Source organism: Haliotis rubra, unplaced genomic scaffold, assembly GCF_003918875.1.
Source record: "Haliotis rubra isolate DU_JTF1 unplaced genomic scaffold, ASM391887v1 Scf504, whole genome shotgun sequence".
Lineage (NCBI taxonomy): Eukaryota > Metazoa > Mollusca > Gastropoda > Lepetellida > Haliotidae > Haliotis > Haliotis rubra.
The window spans coordinates 555,399-570,965 of record NW_025767196.1 but is presented as its reverse complement, the minus strand read 5'-3'; the positions used below and the strand labels follow the sequence as shown (position 1 = coordinate 570,965).

General features: G+C 39.1%; 1 protein-coding gene across 1 annotated transcript in view; it reads left to right on the top strand.

Moving 5' to 3' along the window:
* Positions 1 to 6,110, top strand: part of LOC124292003 (ribosomal protein S6 kinase alpha-5-like) — a 55,408-nt gene extending 49,298 nt beyond the window's left edge. Inside the window, exons 12-16 of the mRNA XM_046729076.1 lie at positions 317 to 461; positions 1,517 to 1,687; positions 2,565 to 2,768; positions 4,406 to 4,556; positions 5,229 to 6,110. Coding sequence (XP_046585032.1) covers positions 317 to 461; positions 1,517 to 1,687; positions 2,565 to 2,768; positions 4,406 to 4,556; positions 5,229 to 5,926 — 1,369 coding nt within the window. The 3' untranslated portion in view covers positions 5,927 to 6,110. The remainder of the gene's footprint in view (positions 1 to 316; positions 462 to 1,516; positions 1,688 to 2,564; positions 2,769 to 4,405; positions 4,557 to 5,228) is intronic.
* Positions 6,111 to 15,567: the final 9,457 nt, after the last annotated feature.

Here is a 15,567-nt window from a genome sequence, read left to right as displayed (position 1 = left end):
GGCTGTTGTCATTTAGCTGAAACATTGTTGAGTGCAGCATTAAACAACAAACAAACGACAGGTGATGGGCAATAATAAACAATTGTGACTAGCAGGATACTTTCCATTGTCAATCTTTGGAAAGATGTCATAAATTACATGTGATGATTCTCTCATTAAAAATTATTCCTGTTTGTCAGTGCCTTTTGTTCTGTAATATTCTTGGTCAGTGACCATCTGTAAAATATATCAGCGTAGAAATCTGTCACTTCCTGAGGCCTTGAATGTAAATCTTTTCCATTAATGTATTCATTCTGTTATCTATATATGTTTTCAGAAAGTGTCGTCACAAACAGACCAGCATTCAATACGCGGTGAAGATAATCAGTCGGCGGGTGGAATGTCATCGGGAGATCCAGTTACTCAGGATGTGTCAAGGTCATCCAAATATCGTGCAGTTACAAGATGTGTATCACGACGAGGTAGGTGCTAAAGGCCGTTGGTATTTTTACTTATGTCAAGTGGCGATTCTACGTCTGTAGAAAAGACCCTGAGACCTAAGATACTATGATTAGCATGTGCTTTGTGTCTCACACGTATCCGGGCCGGTGAGGTAGCCTAGTGGTTAAAGCGTTGGCTCGTCACACCGAAGACCCGGGTTTGATTTCCCACTCACTCACTCCATACTGATCCTCTGATGGTGCTGTCTTTTACAGTTAATGGCATTTTCTCAGTCAGTATGTTTCAGATTTCTGTTAATTAAACTTTCATAAGCTTTTATAATCGATCAAGTGATTGATATTGCTTGCATAAGCTTGGGAGAAAAATCAATATTTATGAAAAATGCAACATCAAATTAATCTTTCGAAAGAATGTTTCTTATTGTATGTTTATCAAATCAAGACATAAGCAACTGATGCGTTTCCTTGTAAAATGCAATGTAAACAACATATCTCAACATATCTCAACATATCTCAACAGAAAGTATCCTCGAATGTCTTGATCATGGAATAAATTGGTGCCTGTTTTGTTAACACAATTCTTTGATTGTGTCCCATTTTTGCCCACATGAGTTTGTGGTGGGGTTAACGATTACAATCGATTATTTATCGATTAGTGACCTCTGATTATCGATATGCATATTGTGAGCAATCACCAGCACTATTAAATGTCATTGACACTTTGGAACAAGAACCCGTGAAGTTCCGGGGTAGAATAGGTCTTCAGCAACCCATGATTGCCACAAAAGGCGACTATGCTTGTAGAAGAGGCGACTAATGGGATCGGGTGGTCAGGCTCGCTGACTTGGTTGACACATATCATCGGTTCCCAATTGCACAGATCGATGTTCATGATGTTGATCACTGGATTGTCTGGTCCAGACTCAATTATTTACAGACTCACTCACTCACTTTGGAACAAGACATCTTTCATGGTAAAGGGCCTGAATTTTGAGTAAAATAGAACATACGATTGTTGGAGATGCGAGTATTTCTTGCATGTTTTTAGCACTGTGTTGATGTCTTGTGTTGCCCAGTTCCACACCTACATTGTGATGGAGTTACTCAGAGGAGGGGAACTACTGGATCGAATTAGGAAAAAGAAGAGTTTCACAGAGACGGAAGCCAGTGAGATAATGCAGAAGTTAGTGAGAGCAGTAGACTTCATGCACCTCAAGGGAGTTGTGCATCGAGATCTGAAACCAGAGGTAGGCATAGCAAGGATGGCTTATTTTCTAATGTGTCTGGGGCCGGTGGGGTAGCCTAGTGGTCAAAGCGTTGGCTCATCACGCCGAAGACCGGGTTCGACTCCCCACATGGGTACAATGTGTGAAGCCCATTTCTGGTGTCCCCCGTCGTGATGTTGCTGGAATATCGCTAAAAGCGGCGTAAAACCAAACTCAGTCAGTCAGTCTAATGTGTCTGCTTGCCACCTCAAGGTCCCTGCACAGGTGGTGCTATCACAGTCATTCATATCAGTAAGAAATATTGATGTCTTAAATGTGTTCATGGAGTAGCACATTCATACGTTCATCAACAGCAGCAGCAGCAGCAGCAGCACAGTCTTTGTATACAGATGCTTAAGTTCAAGCTCAGTTTAATATGTGCTAAAGTGCATTGCAGTCTTCTATATGCTTAAGCTGTAGCACATTCTCCTGTATAGAGGTGCAGTGTAGTATTAAATGTGTTTATTGTGTACTGCAAATTTAAGTATTGTCGTTTAGAGCAGTGCAAAACTTTGTTTTGTTTAAGTTGCAGTTGAGCCCCATGGTGTTCCTGGATTATGTTGGTTTTAAGTAGTCACTGGATGCAGTGCATGCTTAGACCAAGTGTCCTGGGCCCTTATTCTCGAAACGTTTGTAGCCCTAAGAATTCTTAACTTTTATCGTAGCCAATGTATTAAGAATGGGCTTAAGAAGTTCGTAGGGCTACGAACGTTTCGAGAATAGCTAGCCTGGTTCATGATATCAGTTGTCTTCGGATGATAAAAATCTGATCAGTGTTAAACAACAAACAAGCAAACAAATCTGCTGTTGAGTCAGGATAGTAATGAGTGATTACCATTCTTCTTCTTCTTTTTTTCAGAATCTGATATTTGAGGATAATACTGATGATGCTGAGATCAAGATTGTTGACTTTGGGTTTGCCAGACTCAACCCAGAGAACCAACCCCTAAAAACTCCATGCTTTTCCCTTCCCTATGCCGCCCCCGAGGTTCTCCGACAGACAACGAACCGGGACACCGGGTATGATGAGTCATGTGACCTGTGGAGTCTGGGAGTTATCCTGGTAAGTAAACATCTAGATGTGTGTCATTGGATACATTGTTGTCAAGATACCCATGAAGATATGGGTTAGAATTGATCTCCAGCAACCCATACTTGTCATCAGAGGCGACTGACAGGATCGGGTGGTCAGGCTCGCAGACTTGGATGACACGTGACATAGTATCCCAAGTCCAGCATTACACAAGTCTTTCTTGAAGATGACATACAATGATGTTACTAATATTTGTTCACAGCCATGTTAAACCAAGCTCATTCATTCATCAGACACCTGTGAAGGTCCGGGCTAGAATGAACCTTCAGTAACCCATGTTGTCGTAAGAGGCGACTAATTGGATCGGGTGGTCAGGCTCGCTTGCTTGGTCATCGGTTCCCAATTGCACAGGTCGATGCTCATGCTGTTGGTTACTGGATTGTCTGGTCCAGACTCGATTATTTACAGACCGCCGCCATATAGCTGGAATATTGCTCAGTGTGGCGTAAAAACTAAACTCACTCACTCATCTATCAGATTGCTCGTGCACAAGCACACATAACCACACGCAGATGTAGACAGAAAGAGAGACACAAGCAAAACAAGCATGCATGTTGTGACATGGCTGATGTTTTGCCATTCTGTTCATTATACACCATTGCTCAAACAGTCGATCATGTTTGTCAATACAAGAGTCAATTATTAACAGGCCAACCAGACATAGCTGGAATATTGCTGACTTCAGCGATCAACAGCATTCACTCACTACCTGTATCAACACACCTGCTTGATTATCCATATTACCTGTATCAACACACCTGCTTGATTATCTGCATCCATCAATACCTGTATCAGCACACCTGTATCAACACATTATCTGCACTACCTGTATCAGCACATCTGCTTGATTATCTGCACTACCTGTATCAACACACCCTGGTTGATTATCTGCACTACCTGTATCAACACACCCTGCTTGATTATCCACACTACCTGTATCAACACACCCTGCTTGATTATCTGCACTACCTGTATCAACACACCCTGCTTGATTATCTGCACTACCTGTATCAGCACACCCTTCTTGATTATCTGCACTACCTGTATCAACACACCTGCATGATTATCTGCACTACCTGTATCAGCACATCTGCTTGATTATCCACACTACCTGTATCAACACACCCTGCTTGATTATCCACACTACCTGTATCAACACACCCTGCTTGATTATCTGCACTACCTGTATCAATTTACCTGCATGATTATCTGCACTACCTGTATCAACACACCCAGCACACCTGCTTGATTATCTGCACTACCTGTGTCAGCACATCTGCTTGATTATCTGCACTACCTGTATCAATATACCTGTATGATTATCTACGCTACCTGTATCAATATACCTGCAAGATTATCTGCACTACCTGTATCAATATACCTGCATGATTATCTGCACTACCTGTATCAGCACATCTGCTTGATTATCTGCACTACCTGTATCAGCACATCTGCTTGATTATCTGCACTACCTGTATCAATATACCTGTATGATTATCAGCACTACCTGTATCAATATACCCGCATGATTATCTGCACTACCTGTATCAACACACCTGCTTGATTATCTGCACTACCTGTATCAACACACCTGCTTGATCTTGCAGTACACTATGTTGTCTGGGAAGGCGCCCTTCCAGGCTCAGAGTCGTGATGACACTGCAGAGGCAATCATGTCAAGAATCAAGGGAGGAGAGTTTGACTTGTCCCTGCCTGAATGGAAGTCTGTGTCAGAGCCAGCTAAAAGACTTATAAAGGGTAAGCAATGTACTGTGTATTCTCTGTCCACTAGCCCGAACTTGGCTCATGGCATCTATGATTAACTATTGATCGCTGTTCCATCTCACAAGACTGTATATTCCATCCATTACACCTGGCATATTGCTGTGTTTACATGATTAAAAACTGCTGGTCTTTCACCCTTCTTTTAATGTTATTGATGTCCTTTGTCACTGTCTCCCAATAGTCCTCTCTTCAATAAATTAACTGTCAATATTTTGCTATGGTCCTATCTGGATTTGAGGTCAAAATTGGTCCTCGATATTTCATCTAGCAAGAGCTGAAATGGGGACTGGGCAGTGTGGCTTTCATTATGCAAAGATCAATTACTGCTTATGTGATTGGGGAGCCTAGAGGTAAAAGTACTGGCTAGTCACCTCGATAATCTAGGTTCTATTCCCCATACAAGTACAACGTGCAAAATTGCTGGTATATTCCTCAAAGTGGCATAAAACCGAACTCACTCACTTCAACTTTCAATTCCTGGTTTGTCTTGTACTCACTTGTACTTGTATAGACTTTAACATTATACAGCATTATGTCACTGATGCTCACAGGACTCCTTTATCAGAGGTACTATGGTGGCTTGCCGCATGGAACTCTGGGTAGGAGAGTGTATGTTAAGAAGTTAATAAACTTTGTTCTTTGCAGGTTTATTACGTGTGGAACCAAGGAAGCGTTTGACAATGTCAGATCTGCAGAAGAACGATTGGGTCAACGGCAGCAACTCACAGGTCTTCTCTCACACACCGCTCAAGACTCCTGGCGTTCTCTCCGGCTCAGTCAATGTGCAGTTGTCTGTAACAATGGATGCTTTTCACATGGCTACTAAAGAGGGCTTCAGGCTTCAAGATGTTGCCACTGCCCCATTAGCCAAACGACGTCGAGCTAAGAAAAGCTCAACAGACAATCGTAGTAGTTCTACAGACAGTAATAATTCTAGTTCGACTGTTTCATCGGGGCTGACACAGTCTCCAGTGCGGCAGTCGCCGGTGAGGACTCACTCGAACACCTCAAACACCTCCAGTACCTCTCAGGGATCCATGTCCAGTATGGGCTTTGTGCCCCAGAAGGGTGGCGCGCCCAGAGTGGACAGCCCTTTGTCCTCAACCTCCAAGGAGAGAGTGATTCATATAAACTCGACCGACGCTCCAGAGGTTGAAGTGCACATGACTCGCGGTATCAAACGCAAGTTGGACATTGAACAACGTCTGGCGGAAGAGGATGAAGATGACGATTGTATAATCATTGCTAACACATTCCCCTCTTCCAGAACTAATGCTGAAGACAAATCGAAAAATGGTTCCACCAAACGAATACGGACTGATACTATTGTTATTGATGATTAGAGGATCTGTGATAATGACCCGTGGTCATGGTTTATAAATGATATGTTGCTTTTTTTTCAGAATCTATTCCATTTTAATGTATTGTTAGTGTCTTACTCCTAGAACACATATCTAAGATTTGGTGGGAGCTGGTGCCCTGTGAAGTGTTTACATGAGTTGTCTCCCCTTGACTTCATTTCTCACCATTGTACAGTCCATTGTACAGTCAGATTTGAGATGAATCAGAATTTTTATCATTGATGAATTGCCACATTAAATTACACATGTTTATCATTTCACTGTACCCAACAATACGGTATATGAACATTTTCTGGACTCCACCAAAAGTAAAAACTATATTAAAATTTTACACAGTTCAATTTTGTTCATTTAGAGAAGCACGCATAAGTGCCCACCAACATTCATTAGCCTGTGCTTTTCTTCCATATATGAAAATTTTGTCCGGCACTCCACCAAAAATAGTTGTTTAATTTTCAAATATAAAACAACTGTTGGGTATTCGTAAATGATAAACATGTGTACTATTTATATTTATGTGGCAATTTTGTACAATGATAAAATTTGCAATTCATCAGTCCGTTTCTGACTCAAACGGACTGTAGCTATAGTAACTGGTTTACAAATTAAAACTTCTGATCAGGACATTGAAACTGTTCAACACTGGTATGTTCACTTACAATATGTCATACATTTGGTTAAAAGTCTGCAGGGAATTTTTGCTAATGCTGCATAATATCTACCTGTCTATGACCTCATCTGTTGTAAATTAACAGTTTTCATCTCGTGCTTTCAACTCTTTCTATATCTATTTATACCATGATCATAATGAGATCTTCACAAAGGCAACATGAAGCTTCTCAAGGCTAGTGTGTGAAATAGTCTCAAAATATTGCTAGCTAGTCATGAAACATACTAGCCAGTTTTACTAGCAGAAAAATGTGGGGATTTTTATAAATATTATATTCTGAGAAGGTATTAATAAGTTTATATAAACCCTAAGTCATAAGTCAAATATTGTGAAGGGAGATAACTCTGCGCCTGGATATTAATTTCATTTTGTATTTTCATATTGATCTAAAGAATTGGGAGAACATTATAGATTTGCATATAAAAATCACATTAAGAATTCAGTAGATTGTTGAAATATCAAAATCTTTAGTCGAACTGATTTTTGGCTAGACATGACTCAGCAGGCACATGGCTGTTTCACACACTGCTCAAGGTCAAGCTTCTCTCCTAACACTGCCCCCTAGTGGCTGTAGGAGTCTTGTTATATAAGGGAGATAAGTCTTGTAAATATCTATGTAATACCTTGCCACCCACTCTTTGTTTGATTATTGACTGTGTATAGTGCCTTATCTGTGCTTGTTGGCATATCCCTTATAAGGTATCATGGATTTGCTGAGAATCAGGGAAGAATGAAGATATTGGAAAGGCAAAGATTTTACACTTTTACATTGTCATTGCATATTGCTCCTTACTAAAGCTACGAGATCAGATTTTAGTTGATTGAGAATAGGTTTGGATTTGGCATATTGTAATGAAGAAATAGTTGATAACAGACCAATCAGTTGATATTCTGTGGAGGCTTGGATTGTGTTTGGAGACTTTGTATTTCTTTGATCAACAGCTGCAAGATCTGATAACCTGTCTTATTAGATTGGCATCAGGATGGTTTTGGATCAGCCTTGGTCAGATAGTGTGGAGATGCTTGATTACTGCAATATCTCAGGATGTATCTGAATTTGGCTGAAGGACATACCTGGCCTGAATAAGAATATTTTATCACCAAGCTGTGGAAGTAAATGTCACAATTTGAGATTCATGTTCCAAAATCAAAAGGAAATCACATGAAGAAACTTATAAAATCTGATCTTGCACCTTTAGGATACCTTCAAATTTTATCAATCGACACGTCTCATGTTCCTGGTTTTTGGTTTCGTTTTTAAGGTATGATGATTTTTCAAATGTTTTAAATCTTGCCAAATGTATCAGTCATGGTTTTTAATAGCTTGAAAGTTTGTTACTGTTTTTGCTTTTAGGTTGGCTAATTAGAGTTATCTGCCCTTGTTTATGATCTGGAAAGAATGACCAGATACCAGTTTGAAAATGTTGAAACCAGAAACATGAGATCTTTTAAGGGAAGAGGAGAAGGGAGATTATGGCTCCTGGTGAATACTTGTTTTGCCTACTTTGTACTATGGGAGGTAGGTGGGATGTCAGTGTTGTTAAGTTGACCGCCCTGATCAATGTTCTGCAGCAGCTTAGCAGATGATCTTCTTGTTGACGAACCTGTGTTTAGACTGTTGTAAGGTATTAGCTTTGTAACATGAATCCTTTATCGTTTTGACTCTGATTTGTCTTTTAAGAACATAAGTTTATTTTTAAAAATTGTTAATGAATTGTGTATAAGATACAACTATTTATTGACTTTTACATCACTTTCAAAAATAAATTGATGTGATATTGTTACTATTTATCTTTTTGAAGTTCAGACTTGTTATATATCTTAATGCCTTCTGGAACTATTAATTCATGAAGTGGAAATATGTGTTGGTGACAGAAGCTTTCTGTGTAGATGATTTGATCGTTTTAGGGTTTCCCTTCAGTTAGAGTAACATTCTTCTGAATATGTTCCATAGAACATCAGATGACGTTCCTGTTAATGTCAGCTGCTTGTCAAAGAGTTGCTGTATAGTGGATAGAACACTCAGATACAGCAAGTCTGATGGCACATGTCTGAACAGAGCACAATTTATCAAACGTCTGTGCCTTGCTACAAGTGCTAATGTTACACATACTCTTCTCAAAAGAGGTTAGGGATTTCCTGACGCTTTCATATTACTGTTGCGAGTCTGTCATAATATGACAAAATGACCACCCAGTTATGTCATATATATTACTGTAGCTTATCTGTTATACCATGGGGCTGTTAGGTAGCCTTGTGGTTAAAGCATTCACCTGTCACGCCAAAGACCCGGTTCGATTCCCCATGTGGGTACAATATATGAAGCCCATTTCTGGTGCCCCCCGCCGTGATATTGCTGGAATACTGCTAAAAGCGGCGTAAAACCAAACTCAGTCAGTCAGTCAGTCAGTTATACCAAGGGGCTGTTGGGTAGCCTTGTGGTTAAAGCATTCGCCTGTCAAGCGGAAGACCCGGTTCGATTCCCCATGTGGGTACAATATATGAAGCCCATTTCTGGTGCCCCTGGACGTGATATTGCTGGAATACTGCTAAAAAGCGGCGTAAAAATACACTCATTCACTGACTCACTATTATACCATGACAGATTGACTCTATTAATATGAAAGATTCAGGTGGTCTTTGACTTGTTTTGCGTAGTATACAAAAGTAGGCCGATACAATTCATTGTTTTGTGTGGCCCTATATAAGGACTGATTCTCTAACTAGCGCCATAAGAGGGCTCTTAATCCCCTGGAATGGAATACCTCTTTTTACAAATGTACAAAAGATGAAATTACTATTTTTGATATTATTTGTAAAGAATTAACTTTTACATATTTTCAGGTAAGTTCTTGTGCATGATCTTTGAGTAAGATTGTTACTTGTGGTATTGTTTAATGTCACATGAAAGTAAGTTAAACTAGTCTTTGAAAGGCAAGAGGGGCACGTGTTCTTAAGAGCGTCTCCTTGGTCCAGTGTATCACTGGTAGTGCAATATTGTCATGTAGGGGTGACTATGCCAGTTATCTTCACTATTGCAACTGTATTGCAATAGTTGCCACACCATAGCAATGGGTTTGCGATAGTTGTCAACATGGTCAACAGGGCCATGTTCCTCTCTGTTGCTACTCAAACCTAGGGGAAGTAACTCTAATCTGAAGTTGGCGTAATCCCAGCTATTCAACCAAACAGGCAGGTTTGAAATGCATAAAATATGAACTAATTTCAACTTTTGAAACTATCGATTGTTATACTTTTGGTGATATTATTGGTATTTTTCTATCATTCCTAACAGTATAGTAATATTGTAGGGCAAACAATAAAAATTAGTTTGGTAGTTTCATGTCGTTACACAAATTGTTATGTGCATTGCAAGTTTGCCAATTCAAGCATAGTTAGTTACTAGATAAGGTGGTAATGTCCCAAACCACATTGCTGTCGACCTGCACATGGTTGTTGTGTAAACAGTGTAGGTTCTAGTTAGTAAGAGTCACCTTGTGTTTGTTATTTCATATCTAACTGTTGAAGATAAGGCCAGACTTCTTTTTTTAAAACTGGTTTACAAATGCACTGTCTCCAGATCCTTAAAATGTGAAACAGTATTATAAAATGAAAAGCAGTGTGTTTTCATCGTGCTCACAATAAGTTTTTAAATAACATGCTCATTTACTGGGACTATTAATATGAATAAATCATTCAACTACAGTTAAAACCTGTTGGAAATTCATCTTAAGAATTTCTAAACACTTCATGAAATGTGACATACAATACAGAAGGGAGGTAACTCTAAATTCTCTTCACCATATCCAACCACATACATAGCTGCCTACTTAACATAAGAATATTAAATAGAATATTTTAAATTGGATTGTTATTATTTATTATAATTTTTTCTATTGAACTGAATCTTTGGTCAAAAAGAAATGTGTAAACCAGAGAAAAAAAGAAAAGTCTGGCTCAAACTCAAACTATGAAAGCAGGTGGTGTGGATGAAATGATGAAACTAGGCTGGGCGATCCTCCTACAGGTGAACAAGGTGTTCCTTGAGTGGCATTTCTGAAAGTTGGAGAGTCTGATAAGGACCAACGTTATGGATGAACAACCTGAATAAAGAAGTTGTTCATCCATAAAGTTGGTCCTTATCGAACAAGGTGATGTTTAAAGTAGGGCTGGGACGGGCCCGGATACAAGGGACGGGTGGATAATGGATTGGACCCGGGTACCCGTCTCACCTGTTACCCGATGATGATGACTAATAGATTAAACAATGTAATATGTTACTCTTTCTTGATTAAAAGGTTATATTGTCATTGAAGATTTAGACATAATTACATTCACCTCTTTTGAATATAATACATGATTAAGATATTGAAAAAAAATCAACATTTTAGCCTCCGAGCTGAAGAAAATATTGACATTTCTTACAAATTTGATGTGAAGAATTAACATAACGGGTATCCAGGTTGGGTAGGGTAATAGGGGTGGGGGTACCTGGATAGAAATTTGGACGCGTCCCAGCCCTAGTTTGAAGGCAATTTGATGTGTCCCCATGGTGCAAGGCAATCACAGCTACAAGGTTTAATCCAAAAAGTGACAAAGTTATTACCTGTGGCCTGTAAGAACAATTTGTGTTTTTCAAAAGTGGTAAGCATCTATAACCTGCTTGATGTAATGTCAGGTACTGTTCAATGCAACTCAATTTACTGTGTTCCTTACCAGCAAGAATTGGTTTCTATCCCACTCTTTCATTAGGCAAGATACATCAAAGGTCAAGGAACTACAGCTAGACTTCACCTAAAAATACACGATGGTGGCTATGGCATCACAGCTGGCATTGTATCTACTTCGCTAATAATTCAGCAGGTTCTTAAGATCATTATTCAAATATTTCGTAACACCTGTGACATTTGTTAACAAACAGAATATTGTTTTACACCTGGGACATGTGTTGGTATACAAATACTGTGACATTTGTGAACTGTACTGATATTGTGTGACATTTGTTACAGATTTGTGTGACATTTGTTACAGATATTGCATGACACCTGTGACATTTGTTACAGATATTGCGTGAAACCTGTGACATTTGTTACAGATTTGTGTGACATTTGTTACAGATATTGCATGCCACCTGTGACATTTGTTACAGATTTGTGTGACACCTGTGACATTTGTTACATATATTGCATGACACCTGTGACATTTGTTACAGATATTGTGTGACACCTGTTATATTTGTTACATATGGTGTGTTACACCTGTGGCATATTGCGTGACACCTGTGACATTTGTTACAGATGTTGCGTGACATTTGTTACAGATATTGCATGACACCTGTGATATTTGTTACATATGGTGTGTTACACCTGTGACATATTGTGTGACACTTGTTACAGATATTGCGTTACACCTGTGACATTTGTTACAGATATAGTGTGACACCTGTGACATTGTTACAGATATTGTATGACACCTGTGACACTTGTTACATATATTGCATGACATATGTTACAGATATCGTGTGACATTTGTTACAGATATGTAACACCTGTGACATTTGTTACAGATATTGTGTAACACCTGTGAGATTTGTTACAGATATTGTGTAACACCTGTGACATATGTTACAGATATTGTGACACCTGTGACACTTGTTACACTTTCAGTGTATGCCACAGCTTGGTATTTACCTGCTTAAAGACACTGGAATGAAATGTGATATGTGTCTGAAGTAACCAGCAAGATATGAACTTATTAGAGACTGACCCAGGAGTAAGTGATGTGCTGGTCGATCTGTAATAATTTCAGTGTGATCTCTTTAGGATTTTCTTGACTACGAATCTTTTATGATGATCTCTGACATGAATATGCAAATGTACATAATGTTAGAAGGAGGATGGAGTACCGTAGCCTGCATCGCTGGTATTTGAACAACAGTTTGTGTGTCTGGTAGAGAGAGTTCCCAACAGTGTCAGCTAACTTGATGGAAGTGTTGAACCATACAGCTCCTGGTCTTTGTGTTAAGGTGTGCTTGGTGTTGGTGCAGATCTATGTAAGTGAATAAGTTGGGTGTACCGGACGTTATGTGTGTGGTATATAGATGGAGGATGTATGTATTAGGGGTTAGAATTGCTTTGAGGGACAGGGTAAAGCCATGGACAAATAGTCGTGGCTTTGAGGAAGTGGATGTGGCTCTGAGTGATGGGGTTATTGAGTTTAGTTTTTACGCCGCACTCAGCAATATTCCAGCTATATGGTGGCAGTCTGTAAATAAATGAGTCTGGACCAGACAATCCAGTGATCAATAGCATGAACATCAACCTGCGCATTGTGGGAACTGATGACATGTGTCAACCAAGTCAGCAAGCCTGACCACCCGATCCCGTTAGTCACCTCTTACGACAAGCATGTGTTACTGAAGGTTCATTCTAACCCGGATCTTCACGGGTATCTGAGTGATGGGATGTGGCTGTGGGACAAAGGTTTGACGGTATGCTTTGGAGCGGCTGTGAGGACAGGATGTACTTGTGAGGCATTGGATGTGGCTGTGGGATATGGAGCGTCTGTCAGGACAGGATGTGTCTGTGAAGCATTGGATGTGTTGGTGGGTTATGGAGTGACTGTCAGGACAGGATGCAGCTGAGAGGCATTGGATGTGGCTGTGGGTTATGGAGTGACTGTCAGGACAGGATGCAGCGGAGAGGCATGGGATGTGTCTGTGGGTTATGGAGTGACTGTCAGGAACAGGATGTGACTGTCAGGAACAGGATGTGACTGTCAGGAACAGGATGTGACTGGAGTACTTCATGTGGATGTTCGGGACGGGACAGGTCTGTTGGTTCAAGGATGTGACTTTGCTGTGATGCATATAGGATGCTGTCTGTACACGATGGATATACGATTAAACCATTACTGTGACAACACAGTTCCCACTCAGAGTGACCATGTTTCTGCTGGTTTTCTTGCAAGTATATTTCATTACCTGTGAATTAGCTTGAGGGTTTTTGAGGACATAGTATATTACATTCGCATAATGTGCCAACATGCATTCAGTGTCTTCATGTTTCCATGACAACAGTGACGGATGCATGACCTCTGGGGTTTGCATGTGTGGATGATGCCAAATACATCTTGCGATGTGGTTGTCAGATTTACCATATCTTTAGCATAAAAGCCCTATTACAAAAACGCTCTTAAACGCCACTTTCACTTTTACAGGTTAAAGTTTTAGTAACACCTTTTATATGGTTTTACAATGTTTGACTGTTTGAGCTGGCATCGTGTTAAGCTTATGCCAGTAACAGCAAGTATTGTATGAATATACAATAGCATATGTCTATGTGCACACAATTGTAATTTCATTTTTATGACAATTTGTTACAGTAATATATATAGATTGTAAATACGACTGTAATAGTAAATGGATGTTTATAATATTTATTGTGTATATCCTCCAGGCTGAGCACTTGATCTGGTATTTTAGTACTTCTTCCGTATATTTGATACACTTTTTCTACTTGCGGGAAGTCAGAAGTGTGTGTACAGCTTAAAGAGATGTAAATAAACTGGATCTAAGAATGTTCCTGAAGTTTTGTTTTGTTGTGTTCATATTCTCTTGCTCCACTTGTGTTTTTAGGGTGTTGGCGAAGAACCATGTTGAAGATTTCCCATGGAAAGATGAACTATGAGAATATTCGCTGTAAGCAAACATATTGTACTATTCCAGATAGATGCCCGTTTTAGGTGCTAGTCCTCCGAGAACTACAGGAACATCAGGTTTGATATGCAGAGATCAACTATTGGAATATCAGGTAATATGGAACGATGAACTTCAGGAGGAAGGTGTAATATGTATGAGGAACATCAGGTGTAATATTGAAATAACCAGGAACATCAGGTGTAATATGTAAAGATGAACTATATCAGGTGTAATGGTGTGTGGAAAGATGAACCAGGAACATCAGGTGTAATATGTAAAGATGAACTAGGAACATCAGGTGTAATATGTAAAGGTTAACAATAGGAACATCAGGTGCAATATGTAAAGGTTAACAATAGGAACATCAGGTGTAATATTGAAAGATGAACTAGGAACATCAGGTGTAATATTGAAAGATGAACTAGGAACATCAGGTGTAATATTGAAAGATGAACTATAGGAACATCAGGTGTAATATGCACAGATGAACTAGGAACAACAGGTGTAATATTTAAAGATGATTTAGGAACATCAGGTCTAATATGTAACAATGAATTATAGGAACATAAGGTGTAATATGTAATGATGAACTATAGGAACATCAGGTGTAATATGCATAGATGAACTAGGAACATCAGGTGTAATATGTAAAGATGAATTATAGGAACATCAGGTGTAATATGCAATGATGAACTATAGGAACATCAGGTGTAATATGTAAAGATGAAACTTGGAATATCAGGTGTAATATGTAATGGTTAACAATAGGAATATCAGGTGTAATTTGTAAAGATGAACTATTGGAACATCAGGTGTAATATGTAAAGATGAAACTTGGAATATCAGGTGTAATATGTAATGGTTAACAATAGGAATATCAGGTGTAATATTGAAAGATGAACTAGGAACATCAGGTTCTATATGTAAAGGTTAACAATAGGAACATCAGGTGTAATATGCACAGATGAACTAGGAACATCATGTGTAATATGTAACGATGAACTATAAGAACTAAACTGAATTATAGGAACATCAGGTGTAATGTAATGATGAACTATAGGAACATCAGGTGTAATATGTAACGATGAACTAGGAACATCAGGTGTAATATGTAACGATGAACTAGGAACATCAGGTGTAATATGTAACGATGAACTATAAGAACTAAACTCGACCGAAAATGTTTCTTCAGATGTTTACTTTATGTAATATGTAATATTATGTAATATGTAATATGTAAATATTCAACAGGAG